The sequence below is a fragment of the Sciurus vulgaris genome (genome assembly GCF_902686455.1).
Source record: "Sciurus vulgaris genome assembly, chromosome: 3".
Lineage (NCBI taxonomy): Eukaryota > Metazoa > Chordata > Mammalia > Rodentia > Sciuridae > Sciurus > Sciurus vulgaris.
In genome coordinates this window covers 158,015,875-158,041,377 of record NC_136463.1, presented here as the reverse complement: position 1 = coordinate 158,041,377, position 25,503 = coordinate 158,015,875, and the positions used below count along the sequence as shown (strand labels likewise).

Sequence of the window (25,503 nt, the reverse complement as noted above, 5' to 3'; positions counted from 1 at the left end):
TTATCCATTTATCTTGTCAGCCTAAACTAGACCTAATGTGGCAAAAAAGCTAGATTGCTAGGATAATCTATCACTTTTCTTTTAATAAATACAAATATTTCCGTATAGTAATTAGCAACTTAGTGTTTCTACAATACTGACATGCAGATTCTTTAATGTTGTTAATTGATTTTTTGAGTACTCTTTATTTTCATGTTTCTCCCTTTGCATACACAAACAACACATTGAGTCCTTCATGGTTTGAAGAGTGTCATATGTAGATCTTTTTCTTAAATATTCTGTTTTTCCCAAAGTTCATGAGGCAGAGACTACATTGATCTTTTTTCCCCTCCAAATTCTAAATGCTTATTAAAGCAGATTAAGGCACTAAGCTCTGGGAAGGCTTTAGCAGTAATGTGTGATCCCAGAACATTCTAGTTCAAGAGAGTCCTTTGGGGTTAACTAGTTCTTCACCTAGGTGAGATGACCCCAGATTTCCATATTCTTCATGGAACCAACCAAATTTCCCACATCAAATGAATTTTGTCTATGTGACACTGAAAGTATTTCATATTCTAAAATCATGATGGTCATTTACAATTCCTGTCTGTTAGTTTCATTTTTTTTTTTAACAATATGAAATGGCAGGATTCTTTAGTACATTCCCACTGCTACTAAATACTATCATTTCAAAATTGCCATTCAGCAAAGGCTCTCCTATTATTGCAATTTACATTTTCCCTAAATTTATACCTTTCCCAGACCCATTAAACTTACTCCATTGCTAATGCACTGAGTTCCTGTAATTTGTATTCTCATAATGTGGACAAATTTCTCAGAAATGCTTAGTAAACATCTTTAACTTTCCTTGGAAAATTAGCCCTAAAGAGGGGTGGTGGTGGGGAACAACCTACAGAGTGCTTACAATATTTTCTGATAATTCATGATTCCCTTATCGTAATCCTAAAGACAGTACCCCAACAAAAGACATTACCAAGCATTGACAGCATTGCAAGAAGCTCCCCCGGCTGCTGGCCAGACAGACTAATACTAGAGAAAGAGTTCTAAGAATCTGCCCTTAAGCAAGTCCTGCTGCTTGGATCAAGTTCATAACTTGTTGTTTTATTCATATTACTATTTTCATCTATGTGTGGCCAGAAATCACCTTTATTTTTTATGCCCCCTTTGTCTGGGGCTACTATTTGTAGCAGTGTGAGAAGCAGAGAGGAGAGAAAAAATTTTTTGTATTAAAATTTTCTAGAACACAGCACTTTTTAATCCTAGGGACTGCCAGGGAATAGATCTCTAAATGACAGATCTTTGACATAATGTGTTGTCATCATATGGAAAAGAATGAAGATAAGCCCCTTATGGGAACTGTTGGGGGTACAGTAGGTCTACATGCACTTCCTGGGGAAGAAACAGGAAATAAACAGAGAATAAAAGGAAACTAGCTGCATTTCCTTTTCTTTCCCTTCAAACTCTTCTTTTCCTTCTATTTTGTCACCTGGAATTTCACACCTGGCCAGTTGCTCTCCTGGACATGTTTTGATCTTAGTCTCTAAACACTGACTCACATAAAAATGTGCTGAAGCATGGGGAACGTGGACAGCCACACGGCAGGCACATGTGGCTCCGTTTCCTTTGTTTTCTTAGCTGTAAGTGTCAGACTTGCCAAAGCCCTAGACAGCCACCTCAGGTTACACAGAACCTTCTTTAAAAGAACTCTGAGCATATGACGAACTCTGGAAGTACTGTCCATCTCCACAGGTGGCAACCCTGTCGTGGGTGTGTGGCCAAGGCCGTACCTGAGACCCTTTATACCCCATCTTTCCATCCAGCCCACATGTGAAAGGCATTTAGATTCTGAAAAGTCACCCTCCCTACATTGTGGAAAGTTTATGAAGAAGCAAAAGGTGTACACTTTTCTCTTTATCCTATTTATACAGGGAACTTTAAAGAGGCCAGCAGAGATATTTGTTTCTAACCACAGTATTTTCTGTGCTTCATTAGGAATTGTGTTTTTGATATTTCAAAGTGTGACTTTGTCCAAGAGAAACCATAAAGGAACAAGATAAGACACACACCAAAAAACGGAATCTGACAGCCAACTGGGTTTCTTTGGTGCCAAGGCTTATTGAGTGTTTACTGTGTACTAAGAATTGAGCTAGGCTAGATGAAAAGGACAGGGGACACCTGAACGCCAGGTAGAAGAACCACAGGCTTGTCCTTCAGATGTGTAACTGAGGTCCCCTCTGATTTCCAAAAGAACAGTGATGGGGTCCTTTCTTAACGGGGTCCAGTGTAAGGGAAGCTCCCTTGTCATCTGATCTTCTTCCCTCCACCACATATATATGCTGAGGACGGAAAATGAAAAAGACAATAATCACTTTAGATGACCACTGCTGTGTCGTTATTAGGAAATGTCCAACAAACTAACCCAGAAGATATCTACTGTGCTCTGGCAATTCTGCCAAGAAGTTGGGCAATTGGGGAACAAGATAACAACCAGGAATAACCCCTTTCCAGTTGCACTGATGTTAAGGAGAAGCAATTTTTCACGACTGTGCTACATGTGTATAATCTTGAGAATGGCAATAAGGATAGTTTACTAGATATGATAAGCAATGGGCATTTGCACCTGGGAGTCTCATATCTGATCTATCATAATTTTTCCCTTCACAAAGATCAACAGACACTATGTTAGGTATATCCTTTGGGTAGTTATTCTCATTTCCGACCATGGGATTTTATCACTCAGCTGGCTCTCTAATCCTTGATCTACAGCCTAGCCCTTTGCTACAAGGTTTTGTCTATACCTAATATAGAAACACTCAATATTGAAAAAGAGGTTTGGTTTACCTCTTGCTGGAACCACAAATTGCCCATGTACCTGCAGAGTGCTGGAAAGAAGGGAAGTATTGGCCTTTTTGATTGTAGTTATTAGGACACTGCTGTAATCTGAGATTAAAGACGTGTTTAAAAAAATATCCTTCAATCCCCTTCATTTCTACCTGAGATTTAAATCTTATTCAGGACCTACCTAATAGCAGTCAAAACACTTTTTGAAAGGGAGGAAAGGTATGATTAAGTACCTCCCTTCAAGAAGAATCCATTCATTAAATAGCAGCCTGGATGAATCAGCCTTGTTAACTGATTGGCTGTTTAAAACACTTCCATGTCTTCCTTCCACTTGGATAAAATCCAAGTTCTCTGTCATGACCTGCAAAGCTATATAATTGGTCACCGCTTTCTCTGTGACTTTGGCTTATACTGCTTTCTCCCTTCATTATTAAACTCCAATCATGTGACCTTCTTTGCCTCAGGCTTGATTAGCACTTACTGTTCTTTCTGCCCCCAACCATCTCCTTGTGGCTGGCTGATCACTGATAGGAGTCTCAGAATCCTCCTCCCAGACACATTCCCAACCCCACCTTTCTAGCACATAATTCTATTTCTTTTTCTAAGTCTTTCATTACTCAATTTTATCTTTCTAATTGATCTGTGTGTTTATAAGAACATAAACTTCATACAAACAGAGGCCTTATTTGCCTTGTCTATTGATATAACCTCCAAATTTAGCAGAGTGCCTGGTGCCTGGATAGGCACTCAATAATGTGATGATGGAGACAGAGGGAAACTGAGTCTGAGAGAGCAGACTACCAGAGCAGAGATTGAAGATGTCCTCTGAAGATGTAGAAAGGAGCCACAAGCTAGGAATATAGGCAGTCAAGAAAGAAGTAATGAAATGGACCCTGCAGAAGGAATCAGGCCAGCTGATTTAGCCTAGTAAAACTGGTTTTGGAATCACAGTCTCCAAAATGTTAAGAATATATATTTGTTGTTTTAAGTCGGTTATCTAGCTTCTAGTGATTTGTTACAGCAGCAACAGGAAACTCACACTGATCATAAATGGATAGAAGTGATGATGAGACCTAAATAATAGTATTTAGGTATGGACTATTGTTACTAATTAACATTAACTATTGTAATTGGTTAATGCTGCATTTTTAATCTTTCCTGAATTACAGAAACATGAACGATGAAACCTTACATCTCACATTATAGGAAGACAAAGAAACTTTTCTACTGTGTGTCTTGAGGAGGCTAAAAGTGTGTTCACTGTGTAGCACACGAGGAGGGGTCTAAGTGAACCAGGCTCCAAACGTCAAAGCCAATAATTACATTGGAGACGTAACTGTGGGCACAATACCTACACAAACTAGTCCTGGCACTGACATGCGTAGCACAGAAATGACTGCCTAGAAGCAGAATTGTGGGTTTGAGACTGAAAGATGTAAGGTCTTTCCTAAACAAAGATATCGTCTTATCATCTCCCAAAATACATTATACAGCACACACTTCCTTTTGCATTTTTAATAAAGCAAAACTTGAAAATGAGCAGCAATCCTTTTATTCTCCCTCTTAGAAAATCTACAGTGACCTGCTTGCAAATAATACAGTGGAAATATCCCAGAAGAGGCTCTTGGTTCATTAAAATAATCAGCATATTCCAACATGCATTCGTCCCTGAAATAATAACAATTCAATTTCAATAAATTAATTATGGTTTTAATGAGCAAAATTTACATTTATATTTCTGCCTTAAGATCTTCATGGGAGGCAGCATTCTCACCCATGCAGTGCCACCAAAGCAGAACCTCTCTCAGGGTAGACCTGCAGCTGCCAATGGAAACACAAATACCCTGCCATCTCAGAAACAGGCAGGGTGGGGGAGGAGCCAGACAGCCTGGGAGGGAAACTGAGCTCTGCCATTTTCTGAATTTGTGACTGTAGACAAATGATTTAACATCTATCATCTGTAAATGAGAAACATACCACAACCTACCTCAAAGGGAGAAGGCATAATATCTTAATACAATGAAAGCTAATAGTGTAGCGTAGATGACACATAAATATGAATGCAATAATAGCAGTCATGCAGATGTGACATAGGTGAGCTAAGGTAGCAGAGGGGAGAGGGACACTTATGCAGTCTTCACATGCACATACAACTAGCAGCTCTTGGAAAGTATACACAGTGCTTTTCAGCTCCTTTGTAATTCCACTTGGAACCTTAGGCAGAGTGTAGATACTTTTAATAAATGCTATGCAACCTGGATTGTTCAGAATGCTCAGGGGACCAGGTGTGTAGTGGTTAATTGAATTTTCTGCTTGATGGAGAGCAGAGCAGTAAATGCTTTTGGTTTGAATCTGTTGGCTGCAAATCTTTCTAAAACATACTAATCCTTTAACTTATCCGAAGAGAACTCACTGAATAGTTTTTTTTTTTTTTTAAGAATGAGGAACAGACTTCACTTGAAGACCACCCTTCTCAGCTCCAATTTTTATTCTGCAATACTAGTGATACTGAGTCACAAGTAACTAAAGATTAACTGTGAGCTGACCTAATCCATTTAATCTGCATCTCCCAAGTGCACACCAGGTGCCTGGCACTGGGGAATATATCTTATTTTCTCTTCATTCTCCCTCCCCTTTTCTCTCTTCCTGGTGAAATGCTCAAAAGAAAAGGATAAAATGCAGATATTCCTCAATTTATGATGGAGTTATATCCTGATAAATCAACCACAGGTCAAAGATGCTTTGAATACACAGACCCTACCATCAGAGCTTAGCAACCCAAGGCACTGTAGTGCATTATTTGGTTTCCCTCAGAACCACATGACTGATGGGGAGCTGGGGCTGGGGCTTCTGTCCATCATCTCGGAGGAAGATTTTACTACATGTGGTAAGGTCAGGAAAAGAACAGAGTTCAAAGCATAGTTTCTACTGAATATATATCACCTTCCCACCATCCTATTGCCCCAGATTGTATATCAAATCATTTTAAATCAGAGACCTTCTGTAATCTGGTTAATTATGTCCAAAATAATGATGTTTGGGTATAATTATTAATTTGAAAAAATTCAAAATGTAAGTAAATGGGTATGAAATGTGGCACTTGTTTTTTATCAGGCAGCCAGGGTCCCTCACATCCATGACAATGTATGGGATGAGAAAAAAGAAAATACCTTTTAGTCACTTTAGTTGGCTTCTTCAGTTTTTCAAAACTAACTGAGGTTCGAGTTGTTCCGTCTGTTTAGGTTATGGTGCTATATCACACACATATTCTCTCTCTAACACACACACACACACACACACACACACACACACACACACACACACATCATAGTACTATATACAAATGGATAGTATGTAACTCACTTATCTACAGAAATATTTTGGCACAACTCTCCAGAGGACTAAAATTATAACTTATAGTTAAAGTATTTAGATAAGTTTTGTATTTGTCTGCAGAATAGATCTTCAGAAATAAAATTATGTCCCTAAGTTATCTACTTGACTCAGCTAACTGCTTTTTTCCCAGAAAGTTTTGCCTTAAACTTTTCAACTGTATCCTGACAGCATTACAGAAACTATAAGAGAAAACACCCTGATTGCTTGGAATATCCCTTATATTTCAAATAAAAAATTTCCCTGAGTGTTAAATTGCTCTCTAGTTAGCAGCAAAAATATCATATATTATTGATGGAATTAAAAATTTAAATTTTTAAAAGTCTCTTTTAATTTGCTGCACAGTTAAGTTGTACTTTATAATTGAATTTAATGATTTCATTGCATGTGTCTAGAAATATTGGATGATAAAAAGGGTCTGTTCTGTTGTCCCAGTCATAAAACCATTTTTTCATAGCTGCCGTCTCTGTGATCATATACCATTTTTATACCATATTACAGCATGACTGCAGCTAAGTTTTATTATAATTAGTTGTGTATTGGTCTCTCTTCTCTCTCTTAATCATGAACTTGTTGAGGGCAAGGACTAGGTTGTGTTTTATTCATCTTGCCATTTCCCCCAAATGGCTAGCTGTTCAATTAATGCTTGCTGAATTATTGAAGAGTTCTGGCCAAAAATAATTAAAAATTTGCAAGTGAATCATAGCAGAAAATATCTACCCAAATCCTCCAAGTGGAAAAATTTCCCATAACTTTAGTTTGACCTCAGATTCAAAGGTGTATCAGTGTGTCTCAAGGAAAAAGATCCAGGGACCTAAAATAGATTACATGATTTCTCCAGGTGATCAATGTACTAAATTCATCGAAATACAGATCTTTCTTATAGCTTTTAGGATTGAAATTGAGAGCTTTTCTATCAAAGGGACCAAGTAAAGGTGACCTTTTTAAAGGGAAATGTGTAGAATTAAATAAAAGGGAAAATAAGAGAATAAGAGAATGGTAAGAATTAGTTTATCAAAGGAGAACTGCCAGGTAGACACTTACTTGTTAGACTTTCAAATGCACACACAAAGGTACTGGAACTCAATGAAGGTCTCTGCTGGGGCCTGCTGGAGAAGACTAGCTTCTAATGTCCTTTCTGAATGGGGAGTAGGACTGTTCCACACACCGCTGCTGATTCATAAACAGGACTGTTCTTCAATGAAAGGCAGAGGTGCTGGATGATCTTCCAAGAAAAGCCCCAGCATGTGGGAAATCAGACTGGGGGTTGAGGAAGACAGGCAAAGAGATGCACTCAATGAACTATGGGATGGAATGTGCATTTTCTGTAGAAAGATGATACACTGCTCTCAGGTGGACCCTGAAAATGAGGGTTTCCTTGTTTCTGAGCTTCAAGGTTTTTGTCCAAGATGATATATTTTTAGATGTTCACCTGGGTTTGGAGGTATGGTTTGAGGATACTTGTAAAAATTGCAAATTGTTTGGAAAGAAACCCTCTTTCTCTTCCTGAGTCCTCAGCATCTACTATAGTACTTGCACTGCAGTGGGTGTTTCACTTGTTTTTATTTTAATGCATAAAAGGGCATAGTTTCTGTAATATTAACCTTATTTATGTTGTCTTAAGGATCTGAGTCAGTCAGTTGGGCTCATGTCAGAAATTTAACAAATCCATTTCCTGTCTGCTGCTCCTCTGTGGGTCCAGGGCTGCAGCAGCTTTTTAGGGTTGAAGTACATGAGGAGTTCTTTCCCCATATGTGTTCTAATACCTGCACCCCAATATCTTTCTTGACTTCAACACCTCCCTCTTAAAGTATCTAATTATCTTTACCAATATCCTTTTATACAGTATGAAAATGGTTACTGTGTAATCACTCACTTAAACCTGAAAAATGCTACCTTTTCAGTTCATCATGGAATGGGTATTAAATGCTCCCTATAGTAACATGGTACTAAACACTGCTAACATGACACTTATTATCTATGAAACTATGTCACACACAAAGACACACAAGGCCATTTTCATGGTTGTAGCATGGAAGATATTCCCACAAATAGGAATACTTCAAGACAGCTAAGCTCTCTTCCTACCAGAAGGATGCCCTCAGATACCACAAAATAATAAAACAAGATTTAAGCCCTTCTCAGCAAGTCTATGCCTGAAACTGTTTCTCATATTCTTTCATATGAAAAAGAATTCCTTCTGTATGTCATCTGATTGGAAGACAAGGTGAAAATGAATGTGTAAATAGAATCATAAACATGACTACATACTTTTGTATGTTTTCAAATGCTTCAGAAAAGTTGTAAAAATATACTAGGCATTTTATTTTTCATTTGTGAAGTTTGGAGAATTTGTTCAAACTTCCCATCTTAATTGGCATGCTTTTAGAAAAATATATTTCTCCTGCTTATGAGCAAAATCTCTAAGTGTATCTTTGAGAACTTAAAATTTCCACGTTCATTCACATACAATATTAGTTTGTGAGGTCACAATTTAAAAAAATCTTTGAATTCAGGAAGAATCAAACTTATGTGGAATTTGTGGCAAGGCAAGGAGTTATTTCAGATTAATCAATGAGAGTTGCATGACTATCTTAAACAGCCTATTTATTTCTTCTGATTACTTTTCATTTGGTAGTAGAAATTGGTCACTGACAATATTAGGCATATATTTTTTATCTCAAGTCACATATATAAGGCAGGAAATATTTTAGCATGATGTCTGTGTTCTTGGCACTGAATTTTTGTTTGCTGGTAAAATGAAGAATTATGCTTCCTCATGACTTAACTGCCCACTTCTGGGCAATTTATTTGGCAAAATGATCAGTTTTCATTTAATATTTTTTCTGTCAGAAAACCTACTTTGTCTATCCTTTGAAATATATGAAGTCTATAATTATCAGAAATAGAATAGATTGTTAAGTCTTAAAAATTATTTTACTAAGTTTTTAATCTGTTGTGTAAAAATCCTTCATAAGAAACTTCAATTTTGTCAAAAGCAGAAAACTATAATACTGAAGCATTTTGGTAAAGCTACAAGCTTGTTTTTCAAGGTGGAACATTTAATGGTCATTGCAGATTTCTTTCAATATGCATTCATTTATGTGTCTTTTACAAAATGCAGCCCTGAAATTTGAAAGTCCTGCTAGTAAATTATCCTCTTTTGACTTTATTACATCCATATAACCAGATTAAAAACACGAATTACACCTACATTATCATGACTCAGTGATATTTTTTCCTTGAGCAAAGTCAACCAACTAAAAAATACTTTGCTGCTCATTCAGCTAAAACATTACACTTTTTTTTTTTTGACAAAAATGCACTATTTGATCTGAAAATCTCCTTCAGTGCCTAGAAGAAAAAATACGTATATTTAGGACTTGAAACTTTCTCTGGCTATCACAGTTTCTATTAGAGACTGTGAAACATTTTAGAATTATTGAACAAATATCAATTATGTCTATGTCTTCAGTGTCAATCCAAATTGGAAATATGCCATCTTTTACATCTTTACTAATAGAATTTTTAATTAGCTGTTGATACTGTCAATAGTAGAGTTTAGTATTATTTTAAAAAATGATTTGTCTAAGCAGTTCTGCATCTACTCACTTGGTTTTCATTTTCACTTTTTAAAACTGGTGCTTATTATTATAATCAAGGTACCTATTTTCTTTTTTTGGTACCAGGGATTTAACACAGGGGTGCTTTACCACTATGCCACATCCCTGGCCCTTTTTTATTTTATTTTTTTAATTTTGAGACAGGGTCTCACTAAATTGCTTAGGGCCTCTCTAAGTTGCTAAGACCGGCCTTCAATTCGCAATCCTTCTGCCTCAGCCTCCTGAGTTGCTAGGACTACAGGCAGGCACCACCACACCCAGCTCAAGGAAATTTTTAAGCAGAGCACCATACTTTCAAAAGTAGGCAAGATTTTTCAGCAAATTATTTTAGTACATGGCTATTATTTTCCCACTGATTACTAAAACTTCACCAATTGTTTTAATTATATAAGTAACATATTCAAAATCTAATATTTCTTTATACTTTGAAGTCAACTAGGACATTACGAAATATCTTTTCTCTACTGAGATATAAGGAAATGAAACAACTATTAGTTATAATATATGCCTCAAGAGAATTAGGATTTAGACATGAACTTAAGACATTGAATTGTAGGAGAGTATATAGTAAGGAATATTTTCTAAGGCTCTAATTCAATGATAATGTGCACTCCTAATTATGGATTCACGGTTTAGTAATATTGCCTTCCTGAGAAAGAAGCTCTATGGATCTGGTATATTACAAATGGCTGTTGCCATTTTTTCATAATCCTTCATTTACATACAGCTTTTAATGCATGCCCCCTAAAATATAATCTGCACCATGAATTCTGATTAAATCAGTTCAGTATACAACTCAAAAGGATCCTCCCTTGACAGAGAAGAGCCAACGTGTGTTTCATCCAATCAAAATTCATTTTCCCTAAAAAGGCAAATCGTTCATTTTAAAAGTTTGAAATGGATGCTTTAAAATTAATTTCCACTGGTTAAATTTAGGCCAATGGAAGAGGATAGGGCAAGAGCCCAAATTAAATAAAACAAAACAACACCTCTCTGGGCCTCATAGCATTTCCATTAGTTTATGGAGTGGATAAATTTCATTCACTTTAAGGTCTTGTCTCAGGATATGGTTCAGTGAAAGGAAAACAGGTGTAGATGGTCCTGATGGACTGGCTCCTATGCTTCACTGATCCATTTCCACTGTCCTGTGGCTGGTTACAAATGACCTTGTGTTTCTTGACAACATTTCAGAGCCTGGGAAAAGTCTTACTTCTTTAAACTATATGGCTTTGTTGACTGTTGATTTAGCCTATTCTGCCCCTTAGTTCCATTCTAGTAATTATTCACTCGAAAAATAAAATTACAATCAGTGTGGTTTTATATTTGTTCACTCATTCATTCATTCATCCATTATTCAACAACTACTTATAGAGCGCTTATTCTGTGCAATGTAATGCATTAGACGCTGAGAGAAATAGAAAAATGATTAGGATGTGGTCCTCACCCCAAGGCAATTGCAAGCTAGTGAGGGAGAGAAGGCATGCTTGCAATTACAAACATGCTCTATTCAATACAGAAAAAGAATAACAGTAACCATGATGTGCGTCTACTAGGTGTGAAGCACAGTTCTAGGTACATTAAACATTTCACCTTTTATCAATTTCATAGGAATGCTGAAGGTTAGACTATTTCTCTCCCTCCCTCGCTTATTCTTCTTCCTTCCCTCTCTTTCTGTCTCTTTTTTTCTAAATGGGCAAGCAGAGGTCAGACAGTTTTACCAAAATATGCCTGGCCACACTGCTAGTTCAGGGTAGAGCCAGGCTTCAAACCTAACGCTGATGTTAGTGCTCATTGTCTTTCAAATAGAGACCATCTCTAGGAAAAATGTGAGATGCTCACCATTTATTGTTTATCGCCCTATGCCTGGCATTATTTAAATGTGTCACTTCAGTACCTCATTTAATCTTCACATTGTTACCATAATGGCTGTATGCCCACTTTTCAGCTAAAGCAACTGAAGATAAGCATGATTAAGTAACTTGACCCAGGGTATTTAATGGAATAATTTTCTTCCAGCTTGGGTTTTTTGGGAAAGTATGATATAAGAAGAGAGATTTCACTGAATTTCCATAAATATGGACATTCCAGGAAGAAGGAGGGCATTCCAGGCAGGGAAAATGGTATTAGGAATGGCGCAGAGATTGGAAAGTACTATGGAAATGTCAAAAGTGTGAACATTCCAGATTAGCTGAGCAATGGGTCATAATATCCAGAAGTGGGAATTATGATTAGTAAGTTAAGATATCGTCAGAATCAGGTTGAGTGAGGGTTTTGGACTATTGCACTAGGCAACAGAGTGCCACTCTAAGTTTTAGAGAGAGGAATGACTTCGAGCAACTCATTATAGGTTGAGTATTCCTTATATTCCAAATTCAAAATACCCTGAAACTGAAAACTTTTTGAACCTCAAATTGAGGCTCAAAAAGTTTTAGGTTTCAGAGATGTTTGGATTAGGTTTGCTCAATTGGTAAAGTCTACACAGATACTCCAAAACCTGAAAAACTTCACAGTACAAAATACTTGTGGACCCAAGAATTTCAGATAAGGTATGTTCAACCCGAATTACTGGTCTCCTCACCTCTAACCTGTCATATGTAGCAATCTCTACTTCAAGATATAATGATTTCACAGATTAACACATACTTGTTAAATGCCTCCAAGAACATGAATACTTAAAATTTTTATCTACATAGCTCATTTTGTTACTGTTTTTAAAGAGGGGAAGGGACATTTCAGTGACCTCTTAGAGAAGCAGAGTTTAATACGATTGCCCAAATCACTTTGACTTCTTATTTCTTGACTCTGAAATCAAACACAGACACAAAGTAAAAAGGGGCAGGCCTTTGAGCCTGGAAAAGGGCTCAGGTTATTTGGAACATTAATCTGAAGTCATTTCAAATTCACTGTAAAGTTATTAAGTAATTAAACTTCAGGGCAAAGACAAGTAGGTGGAAGTAAGGGTAAGGGGGAGGGGGAAGACACTTTGATTCCATTTCTACCCGACTTAATTCAAAATATTAGCAGATCAGAGTTACTCTACTTCTCCCTTACATACAACAGAAATGCAAATGTGAGGATGTTGTGAATTTAACAAGTGTGGTTACAAGTGTTTCCTGCAGCCACACACCCTGTGGACTTGGAGAAGCTGGCAGTCACCCATGCCATTTGTGTCCCTTCTCCCTGAATCTGTTTCCATGGCTGCCAAGCACTGGCTGCAGTCAGCCCTCCCTTGCCACTGTGCTGCCATCTCATGCCAAGCTCACTGTGCTTAAGGAGCAACTTCCAACCAGTGATCAATAAGAAATGAGGAGAAGCTTCTTGAATGGAAGTATCTGGCAACACTCCCAGCTGGGCAAAGTCTGCATTCAAGTTGGCCTTCTTCATTGTAACAGGATCCAATTCAACAACTTTCACAGATGGTGTGTCTTGGAGCATTCCAGGCTCCTAGAAGCTACTGAGTGGGTGATCAGGGGGCTCCAATCCCCAAAGCAGGTCAGAAAATAACATGGAACACCTAGAGTGAACCAGATGCTTGCTTCATAAACACTGCTTTAATTTTCACAACAATCATTTGACAGATGAGAAGACTGAGGCTTGAAGCAGGTAAGCAGCTTAACAGTGCATTCATGCTAAGTAAGGTCTTACCCAGGTCTGACCTACTCCTGGAACTTGTGGTCTTTCCATTTGACCACATGCCTCCCCTGGGTTCTATCTAGGTCAGTCAGTCCCAAACATGGCTATAAATGACAACCACTTGAGAAGAGGTTTTGAAGTATACATCCCTAGGGTTCATCATGGTACTACTAAACGTCTGTACTACACCTCTATCTATATCAATACATCTATATCTATACTGTTTATCTAAAACAGAGTTTCCCAACCGTGGTACCAATGACATCTTGGGCCAGATAATTCTTTGTTGTAGTGGGCTGTCCTCTGTATTGTGAGATTGTGAGAAACATCCTTGTTTTCTACCCACTAGGTTCCAAGAGCACCTCTCTACACTATGACAACTGAAAGTGTCCTCATTTATTGTCAAATGCCCCCAGGGGGCAAAATTACCCCAAGACCAGACCCAGATATCTAAAAAGCAGCTCAGGAAATGTGGAAAAGGTATAGCCAAAGCTTTGAGCTTGTAAATCACAGGCCTAGGTTAGGGTTTTTATATGAAGGGTGTGAGAGGGGAAAAGACAGATTCCAGAAGATAATAGGTGGACTAGTCTTTTAACTAGTACAGTTTGCAAGTCCATGTGAATAATAGCTAATCCTGACATTCAGAGTGGATGTGTTGCCATGGAAGCTTTCCAAAGCAGGATACACTATGATACATGTCCAAATAAGAAAAGAAGATGAGATAAAATTCTAGAAAAAAAAATATATACATTTTTGGTACCAGGGATTGAACCCAGGGGTACTTAACCACCTTAACCATTGTGTCAAATCCCCAGTCCTTTTTTGTTTTTCTTTTTGAGACAGGGTCTTGCTAAGTTACTGAGACTGGCTTTGAACTTGTGATCCTCCTGTCTCAGCCTCCCAAGTCTGGGATTAAAGTCATATACCACTGTGCCCAGCTATTATTTGATTTTTTAAAAAACTTGATATATCTACATTTTTCAGAGGATTTTTAGCAAAGCACGTGTTCAAGACCATTGTCCAGCCCCAAACTAATTCACAGTAAATATTTTGGATTCACTTAAACTTTATTTATTTCTAAGTTTTAGAAAATTTTTCTTCTAAAGAACTGAGTAGATAAAGAGCATGTTATTCAAACCCAATATACAAAACTGAGAGCTTTAAGTATTATTATGCTTACTTCATTTCATGGTAATGAAATGAGGAACCTATTAAGAACCCATCCTCAAAGGTGGTTTATTCAAAATCATTAAAATTAGTGATAAAATGGGAACTCTTGTTCCTAAATTCTAGTTATCAAATGGCTTTCTACCAGGTTATGGTCCCTATAAACTTTCACAGGACATTCTCTCTTGTTGGTGTCTACCACTGCTACATAATCCCATCAAATCAAGTCTATCTGTTCAAATAAACACAAAATCCAGTGGATTACCAAAGTTTGTTGGTTATATGTAATAAATATTAATTTATTTAGTATATATATATTAAAAACAAATATCCTGGATCAATGGAACATTTTAGAATTTTTTTTCCAAACTTTAACCAGATCAGCTATTCTAAACATTTTTGCAAAATCACTGCAGGTAGTTTAGTATCATTCCTCTTCAGAATGTATTTCGACAGCACTAAGATTGCATACAGTGATGTAATATGTTACTCCGGGGTATATGAATATAAGAGCATTCTTTTACAACGGTTTTAAAGACTGGGTGTACTTTATAGAAGTTTGTCTAAATGACTGTTGGAAAGCATGCCAGTCTAGTGATTCATTTTATGTATTAATCCACACTGCCTGACAAGTAGTTGCTAATACAGCACTTCTAACATTGATTCAAATTCCATAAAAGGCTTTTGGCTCATAAAAAATGCTGGCATGGCATTAGGATGGAGGTGTTCCATCTCTTGTCTATAGGAATTGAATAATGTGCCAAGTTCTGTTGGTGACCATAAGCATTTCTGAGAAGATAGGCATTACAAAGATCAAATAAATGTGTAGGTATTAAGGACACCCACATCCTCCCTGGGTTTCACTACCTACCCCTCTAAATTAGAGCAAAATCCTGAAACATGACCCTTAAGAGTGATCAAGGTATGTGACCACTAGGCCATTGTTCTCTCTCTTTACCTTCCTCTCTTTTGTTTTTAATCCTCATTTAAGAAAGGAAACTCTCCCTACCTTAACACAGCATCCACAGTCATCACTGGGAAATAGCAAATCTCTTTCCATTCACCAAGATGGTTAGTACTATGAAAAACAGAAATCTGATAGCTTCTTTCTGTCAGCATAAAATGAGAACATGACCTTGTCCAGAGAAACACCATCTAGTAATATTTTTCATAACTTCCATGTGGTGATGATCTAATAAGAATCTAAAAGTAATTAACTGGGTCTCTTTTAGCCAACCAAAGCCCTATTCAAATACACATTTTTATCAGGATTCTGAGGGAGCCATAAATTGGGGCATTTTGAAAAACTGGGATCTAATCCAGTCCATGATCTGATCAGGGTTCAGTAGTAATAATAAATTGGGACTATTAAAACTGGGAATCATTCCAACATTTTATTTTGCCCAAACCACAGGACCTAGCAAATTCTACTGCAAAAGACAGGGATATTCAGTGACGAGTAAAACCATGCTGAATTAATCATTTGTAGGTAATCATGCCAAAACATGGGTGTTTTCAACAGTTTAAATAGTGCCAGAGTCTAAGTTCGGTAAATAATTAATTATCAAGAGTCACTTGGCAAATTAAAGAAATCAACCTTCTGGTTACTTTAATAAAATATGCACTCTTTTTACAATACAATAATGACAAGCTTCTATCAATTCGTTTGTTGCTCTGTGTACTTAGGAGTATAATGCATATGCATGTTAAAACTAAAATGTTAACACAACTTGTAATACTTTTCCTTCTTAGACTACAATAAGCATCTTCATTTCTCAATATGAACCAATGTTGGATAAACTCTAGCCTTATTCTGGTTTTCATTTCAATTTCCAGTAACATAAAAGTCCTCCATAATTAAATAAAATGCTGAGAGGTTGGGAATAGATTTTCACCCACTTGAATTCTCAAACTATAAATGGTTTCTGAATGTTTTTATATCTCGAAGATGCATTTCGTTTATGTGGGGAACTTGCAGCTGCATAATTAAATCTTGGTTTGCCAAATATCAAAAACACATGTATTGATTTAAACTAAGGGAACAGGCCACAAGCAGCTCAGCTGATAAGGCGAGGGAGAAGCCTCTGCAGTTCTTGGAAGGCTTCCCAAAAGGAAAGAAAACTAAGAACCTTGAATTCAGACACTGAAACCGATTAACTTTCCTAAATCTTAGTTTCACTCTCACTTAGGCATTTGGTTCAGGACAGTTGTCCAAAACAAGAGCCATATGTTTTCATACTTCTCAATGCTAAACCGAAGTCATTGCCTGCCCTGCCCCCACCTCCTCATTTATCCTGCTCAGGTTCTAATAAGATCTACAAAAATAATGTTTAATTAATGCAACAGATATTTCCCTGCTAAATAAACTCTGACATGGTATAAGAGGAATAGAAGGTCTTGCAGCATCTAACTCTTATGAAAGTTTTTTTTTTTTTTTTTTTTTTTAATCTCAGTAAGAGGTTGCATTTAATAAATTTTTATTGCTGGGTCAGTAATATGGGACTTTAATGGAAGACAGCTTCAGTGTCAATGAAGATATTTTCTCCAGCACAATAATCCTAAATAAACAGGGAGCAATGTGTGTGTTGGGCAGGGGAAGAGTGATACTTTTCTTTAGCCAATCTCTACCTGACTTCTTTTGTTGTTGATGGGAAGTAGGGAGATATAAGGGATTGAACTCAGGACCACCCGCCACATCCCCAGCCCTATTCTGTATTTTATTTAGAGACAAGGTCTCATGAAGTTGCTTAGCACCTCACTGTTGCTGAGTCTGGCTTTGAACTCACTATCTTCCTGTCTCAGTCTCCCAAGCTGCTGAGATTACAGGTGTGCGCCTCCACACCTAGCTTTACCTGACTTTTGAGAGAGGATTAAGAATACAAGTACTTAAGTACTTTATTGGGCCAAGAATCTTGCTGATTTTATATTTTGCAGAAGGTTACAAACTCAGGTCTTAGAATTAAATGACAAAATGCATTTCCTGACATGTTAAAACAATCTCATGCTGTCATCTTATGATGCTGATTTACATAATCTGAATGTGTAGAAAATGCTAATTTAATTTAGTTTGAGAACGTATTCCAGGAGAAATAATCTTTGAATATAATGTTGAGTTCATCTTTCTAGCAATGGATAAAGGCCTTTGAAACTAATGTTTTCTTATGGCCAATCTCACTGAAGCATAAACATAAAGAATGAGTTTGTTTAATTCAGGGCTGCATTGACATGAACTGCTTGACTTGTGTTAGGAGGGGACACATCATCAACTCAGGAAATAAAATGAGCCTAAGAAAATCCTACCCCACAGTCTTGAGCAAGAAACTTGGTCATATACCCTGAGATAAGAATGAGAATAGCATACACATTACCATGAACCAATTCTATGTCAAGTTCAAGAAAGATCACTCTAGAAAACCCAAATTAAATGTTCCTATCCTCAGCATTTATCTCTCTCTCAGACCATAAAATCTGGGAAGGAACCTAGAGATTAGCTAAGGACAAATGTCATGCTAATGAGACACACAGATATTTTAGGTGGTATATGGCTTAATGTATTTAATTGCATAAACTAATATTTTATCTATTTGAATATGTATACATATAATTAAGAAGGAATGAAATATATCAGTGATTGGGGTTTATGAAATCCCAATATTTACCTGATGAATGGATCCTTTCTAAATGTACTTATTGGCCTATTAGACATTTCCAGTGTCAACAAACTTACTGCTTCATAACACATTCTAATTTGGGGGATGTATTCCCTTCTATTTTCTGAGGGGTACATCTCTGAAATTAATGTTCCATTAGTGTCTTCAAGTAAATAAATGAATGGCCAAATAAGCAAATAGATGCATAGATAAAGTAGAATAGGGTAAATGGGTGTCATAAGGCAAATCTAAGTGTTCTTCTATGTAACTCTTCTTCAAGCATGTGAAAGCAGCCATTTTGACTCTGTGTGTTCTTTATCCCCAGGTCATTCAATGTTTCTCATAAGACATGGATTTAGAGTTCCATTCTTCTTGTGAGGAAGAGCACAGGATATTCCAGGTGTCATCTGTGCAGTGTAAGATAGGAATTACTTTTTGTACATGAACTCCTAGTACAACAGCCTAGGACTGGATTAAGATTTGGCAGGCATATTGTCATGTTGACTCATGCTAAATTTACTCTCAACTAAAACCATCAGGCAGATTTTTCATATATTTGGTATTAAGTCAAACCTTCCACATCCTGTTTGTCTAGTTCATTTTTGGACCTAAACCCAAGACTTTACATTTATTCCTATTAACTTTTTTATGTTTGATTTGTTCCATTGTTCCAGATGCTTCTGTCATCATACATATTTTTAACCCCTGCAGCGTTTTGGCATTCACGATGTGACCAACAGGTCACCATCCCTTCTTGTCAGTGCTTAGCAGACAGGGGTTATAAATAAATTTTCAAGACAGATTTATTCTCAGGCTTATATTGGTAGAATACTCATCAGCGGTATTTGGGTACAATTTCTCATACAGCTAACAAAGGATATGTCACCTGGCATACTACATATTTCTCTGCATTATGCACAGGACATCATGAGACAATGCAATTCTGATATCTGGGAGAGTTCCCCTACAGTTGTTTAAGTCTAGGGATTAGAATGGGGATTCTTCACTGTACTATTGACATTTTCAGTTGGATAATTCATTGTGGAGGCTAGGGACTGTGTGATTTAATTGTTGAAAGTGTAGGGCATCTACCCAGTAACAAAGCAATAGTAACTTCCTCCCTACCACCTCCCTGCATTTATGATAATCAAAAATGTCTATAGAGGGAAGAATAGAAGCTCACTGGATTAGACAAAGGGAAATGAAGGGAAGGGAAGGTGGATGGGAATAGAAAGACAGAAGAATGAATCAGATATAACTTTCCTTTGCTCATATATGAATACACAGCTAGTGTAACTCTACATTATGGACAACCACAAGAATGGGATCCTAATTGGAATGGGTTGTACTTCATGTATGTATAATATGTCAAAATACACTCTACTGTCATGTGTATCTAAAAACAACAACAACAAAAAAATGTCTCCAGATATAGTCAAACATCCCTTGGGGGCAAAACTGCCCTCTCCCATTAAGAATCAGTATTGTAGACTATACGTCCTTCCAATAGCTAGTGACCCAATCCACCTGTTATGGTTGTTGTTGATCACTTCATAGGCATAGCTATGAAAAAAGAAAAAGTATTCACATTAATACAAAAGAGCTTCACATCAGGAGTTAGATATGTACACTAACTAAAATAAGATAGGAAACTAATGGGAAACATGGAGAAGGATAATATTCCCTAAAAATTTACAGGTTTTAGATTAATCCTATTACAGAGAAATTGAACCTTCAATAAGAATGGTATGACTGAACAGGTCATCTATAAAGTCTTTTTTACCTGGATGCTCATCAAAGTATTATTTAGAGCAGTGAAAAATATAAATGAATTAGTTGTTTGACAATGAGAGACAACTCTTTATTATTTGTTGATTTTATAAATATTAGGCAGTGGCAAGATGACAATTGTGAATCATTAATAGCATGGGAAATATTTGCAAAATAATGCTGTGAAAAAAGCAAGCCATTATAAATAGAGTATGGCAATCAAGTTTTCAAAGGACATATATGCACAGAGAAAGGATCATGAAAATATGAATAGTGGCTATGAAATTACAATGGGGTTATTTATAATTTTAAGTCTTTATACTTTTTTATGAGTTGTGGTTTAGATCTGAACTGTCCCTCAGAGGTCATGTGCTAAAAGGCTTGGTTGTCAGCCTGTGGTGGTATTGGGAGGAAATGGACCCTTTAGGAGAGGCCTGTCGGAGGATGTAGGTGGCTGGGAGCATGCCCTTGAAGGGGATATTGGGATCCTGATCCCCACCCCCCCTCTGCTCTCTGGCACCATGAGGTGAGCAGCTTTGCTCCACCTCATGGTCCCCACCATGACATTCTGCTTTACTATAGGTTCAGACACAACATAGCCAAGTAGCCATGGACTGAAACTGTGAGTCAAAATAAACCTTTCTTTCTTTTAAATCATTTCACTTAGATATTTTATGACAGCAATGGAAAGCTGACTAACACGATGTTTCCAAAATTTTCTTAGTGAACTTATATGCTCTTGTAAGTTTTCTTTTGTGTGTGTGTGTGTGTGTGTGTGTGTGTGAATGTGAGAGAGAAAGGGAGCGAGAGAGAGAGAGAGAGAGAGAGAGAGAGAGAGAGAGAGAAAGAGAGGCGATTCTAGAGACGATGACCCATATTTGGTTAAGTGAGAGAGTAGTGGCAAGGGTTCTTTACTTGTTTACAGAAGAGTGTGTCAGTGAGGCAGGATACTTTGGACAGGAAACATAAGAAAATATGATAATATTTGTACACTGAGTCACTTTCTCTTCTTAGAAAAAAAATCTGTCCATAATTTTCATAAAATAAGAATTTTTAATATTCTGGCCACACCCTGTGCCTCCAAACCAGTGATTCTCAGACTTTAGAAGGCTGAAAAGTTCCCTTGGGTTTACCCATTAAAGTTTCCTGGGATCCAGTTCTGGTATGGGGCTCAGGAGTTTCCATTTTTAACGAGCTCCTCTAGGGACTCTATCTGACACAGGTGGTCCATGGACCACATTTTTAGAAACACTGCTATAATCAGCCATGTGGTCTGATTTGGATATTGTTATGCCTCTATTTTCAAAAATTTCTTCTTGGTTGGGCACTAAAAAGATCGCCAATGGTCATGTTGGTAAACCGACTCTTTGAAAAAATGTCCAATTTATTGCATTTGGCAATTTTTGTGTTGTAAATATCCCCACTATGGCCCATTTCAAGCTACCAATAATTTAACAACCAGCTCAGAAATTTCTTGGAAGTTTAATAATTGGCTGGTACAAACTAATTATAGCACTGTATGGTATATATATACTTCTTAAAAAAGATATGCTAATGATAAACTATTATTTTACCTATGACACTGGGGTGGAACAAGTAAGCAATAGGATAGCTGAGTTGTTCAAGGAAACCACTTTCAAATGTATTAGGGAGAAAGCACAATAATAACTTTTATCACTCTTTCCTAGTTGATTCTATTTTTCCAAAGCCATACCACGAAGAGTGCTACACTCACTGAGTTCGTTGAGAGTTGTGAATTGGTTTCCTATGGATGATGGAGAGCCAAGGAACAGGACTCTGGGGTTGGGAGCAAAGCCAAATGTTCAGCCTCCACCTCACCTTCCTTGGCCCTGTTGAAATGTCCTGGGTCATTAATTCTATAGCACCCAACCATAAAATCAACTCCTTCGACTTCTTCCTGTAGCACATGATTGAGACAATGTTGTCTCTAGGAAACCCATTTCAGATGTGTTTTATGTGTTCATCTGTGGGAAGTGGCCTAAGTGGGGGCTAATAGCATAGTTCTTTCAATATTTTGACCAAACATATTTTAAGAAAATTGGACCTGAAGCCTATATAGTCAGCTGAGGCGAATTTACAGCCCTGCTTTTAAGAACAAAACTCCCTCAGGCACCTGCTTCCTAAGAGCAAAACCAGAAAGGAAATGAACTCTTGCTTAAAGACAACCCACCTTATTTTATGGGTTATCAATTTTCTACTTGGCACACAGTTCCCCAGCTACTAAGAGGTTTTTGCCCCCCATCTCAAGCAAGTACTGAGCTGCAAAAAAATTGTCAAGTTTGCATTCTAGCAAAGGGCTCAGTTTCCTGAAGATGAGACATGGGACACAGAGGCTCAGTAAGCGAAGTCAGGGGAGTAGCAAAGATCTATGATGTAGGCTTACCACGCAGACGTCTTTGCCAATATATGCATTAAAATTTGAGCCTGAATTACATTTTACATTACAGGATTACTGAATCTTGGGCTATGATGGAGAATGTATTTCTTGTCTTTGGAGTGGCTCTGCCAGGTGAATAATCAACAACAATGTAAAACACTTGATTTCCTTTTAACTGTTCTGGTGACCCTGGAACTGAGTTTATCAACCTCTCAAAAATGAGAGGATAAAAAAAAAAAAAAAAAAAAAAAAAAAAAAAAACCTAAATAGCTTTTCCCCCCTTGCTATTGATAAAGTCAGACTTCTCAATGAAAACAGACTACAAGATAGGGGCCAAAGGTTAACAGTAGACACTCTTAGACTGCTGTGAGCTAGAAAACACAATGGATATATGTGATTTTCTTAGTACGCCTACTAGACTGATAAGACAAATATAAAAACTGATCTTTATAAACTACAAGAACTAATAAGCAAATGAAAAGATGGATAAATTTGACTGCCATGTAATGAAGTCAAGAATCAAAGGCTTCAAATTATATACTACCTTTTTCATAATCTCAGTCTTTTCCCAAGCTTTATTTAGTTGGGAAGGCAAAGAATTTTCAGGAGAAATATGAATATTCAATTACATGTTTCAAAATCAGACATTTACACATCCACTTGGGATAAGTGCCAGAGTTAACATCAAAGATATGTGAAGGACCTCTTGTCCAAATGGAACATTAAGCTCCTCAAATAAGAGAATTCAGCCCTTACAAACTGTCATTATTTCAGCAAATGAAGCCGGCCCTTTAACAGATGGGCAACATACTTTTCAGCTTGCTGATAGCCTAATAAAAGACAGTGGCTTTTTTGAAAAATGAAGGACATGTATTTCTCAAATTACACTACCCAAATGGATTTCGCAGAATAAAATTAAGAAGGCATACAACAGCCTGACGAAAATTAGGAACAGACTATGGGAACTTGATAGTTCTAAACATCAATATCAAAATGACCTTTGCATTAAAAGAAAAAAAAAAGGTTCATTATTTAAACCACAAGGAAAATGGGCATCGATATAGTCAAAACTGGGAGTAGCGAATTATGGAATTATAGGTACTGATGTAAGAAAAATGCAAAATTATTTTCTTCTTGAAAATATAATCAAAATTCCTCAGAAAGGCAGGTTGGTTTTATGTCAGCTGTGTTTTCTTTTACATGAGTCGACCTCTTTGGTTCTTAAAGGAAAAATCACTCCAGTCAATTGTTTCAATGACCAAATTAAACACAGACCACAGACTCCAGCACAAAGGGGCTCAGCATGTCTGCTCACCGTTCCCGTTCGTCTTTCATTTTCTCCAGCTCTTCTTCTCTCAGGTTCCCATGCTTCAGGGTGCCTTTCTGGTCAGTCTTTCCACCCTTATCGTCTTTCTTCTTTCCAAATCTAGTGAGACACAGAGATATTAACGATAATCATGTTGCTTTTGTGGCAAATTTGAGAGGTACAAGAGATGTGTTCCTTAGGCCATAATTCTTGATTGTAATATGAGATCAATTTGCAGGGGATGGAGACAAAATCGAATAACAAGAGCAGAAAAATAATATGGTTACTGGATTCCTTTCCTTTTCTTTCTTTCTTTTTTTTTTTTTTTTTTGCAGATATTTATTACACAACAAGTGCAATATCATGTGATTAAAAAAGTAATAATTCTGAACTATTAATTCAACAGAGAGAGAAAAACTAAGTGATTATTGTTAATATACAACTACAAATTGACCTGTTTTCTGCATAGTCCTCTAGAGCACCAATGCCATTGTCATTTAAGGCTAAATTCACAGGATGACATAATGACAGGGCAGCAAGGGACCTCACTGAACACCTAATTCAGTGCTCTGGGGGGTTCTGAACCTCACCAAGACCTCCCGCTGGTTTGTGACAGAGCTGGGATTAGAACTTGATTGCCTCCTGCCCTGAGTTCTTCGCTCCAGGTCCCTTTCACTCTCTAATGTAGAGCAGGCTTCCCAAGAGGGCTCCAGGGTAGTGCACTTAGTGTGCTTGGTGTCTCGGTAGTTAAACGCGCACAGTAGCAATTATGATGCTTTATAAGAACACAGTGTTTCCTCAGCACGTTTAGGAAAATGGAAACTGCACAGTTGAAATGAAAAACAAAGCTGCAATTAAATTATTAGTAGGAGACACTCATATGTGACAGGCATTTTTCCCCCAATAGATGTTTTCTCCAGAAGCAACCTCCCACGGTCTTGGTACCAACACACATGAAAAAAGAGAATGTCTTGATGCTCTACTAATAGTGGGGATCACTCGATTATGCACTTTCTCCAGTTTTAAGGTAAACATTTCTAAACCTATGAAAAGCCCACGTTTCTTTTTTCTTATTAAATAGGAACAGATTTTAACTCTGTGTATATGCTCTATACCTATCTATATATCTGTCCATCTATTCCTCCATCTATCTATTATCTATCTTTTCTTTTCTATCTACATTTATCATTTATCTATCATTTATCTATCATCTCTCTACCCATCCATGTACTTCTATTTATCTATCTATATCTTCCTTTCTTACTATCTACTTCTCGCTTACTCTCACTCTCTCACCTGGAAGATTTTAAAAATTAGAAGAGTCTGGGATAGCCCTACTTCTCCATCTCCTTCTGACTTGTACATAGGACATTAGAATCTCCTTACATCAGAATCTGACATATAAATTTTAAAGAAAGTGGTGTATTCTAACCAGTATAATAGAAGAATCACAAAACAACCTGTTTCTGCCTTCTTTGGAATTCTATAAAAGTGGGCAGATATTTGCATCTTTCTGGAGTGTATCTGAGTCATAGCAGAGGTTTCTGGTTAAGTGGTAACCCTGAGCATCACACCTGGAAGATGTCATTGCTAATATTCATAATCCTGCTGTTATTCCAGTACGGATCACATTCTCCTCTCTCCAGAAGTCTCTCCTGGTCTTGACTCTTCCACCTGTTTGTCAATTTACAATTTAAGTGAGCGAGTTCTCTCCCATGAATT

The 25,503-nt window shown here is 37.1% G+C and overlaps 1 protein-coding gene across 3 annotated transcripts in view; it reads right to left on the bottom strand.

The window, feature by feature from the left end:
* Positions 1–25,503, bottom strand: part of PARD3B (par-3 family cell polarity regulator beta) — a 1,072,202-nt gene that overhangs the window by 180,089 nt on the left and 866,610 nt on the right. For all 3 annotated transcript variants that reach the window (XM_079130568.1, XM_079130566.1, XM_079130567.1), the window contains exon 19: positions 23,791–23,901. In XM_079130568.1, coding sequence (XP_078986694.1) covers positions 23,791–23,901 — 111 coding nt within the window. The remainder of the gene's footprint in view (positions 1–23,790; positions 23,902–25,503) is intronic.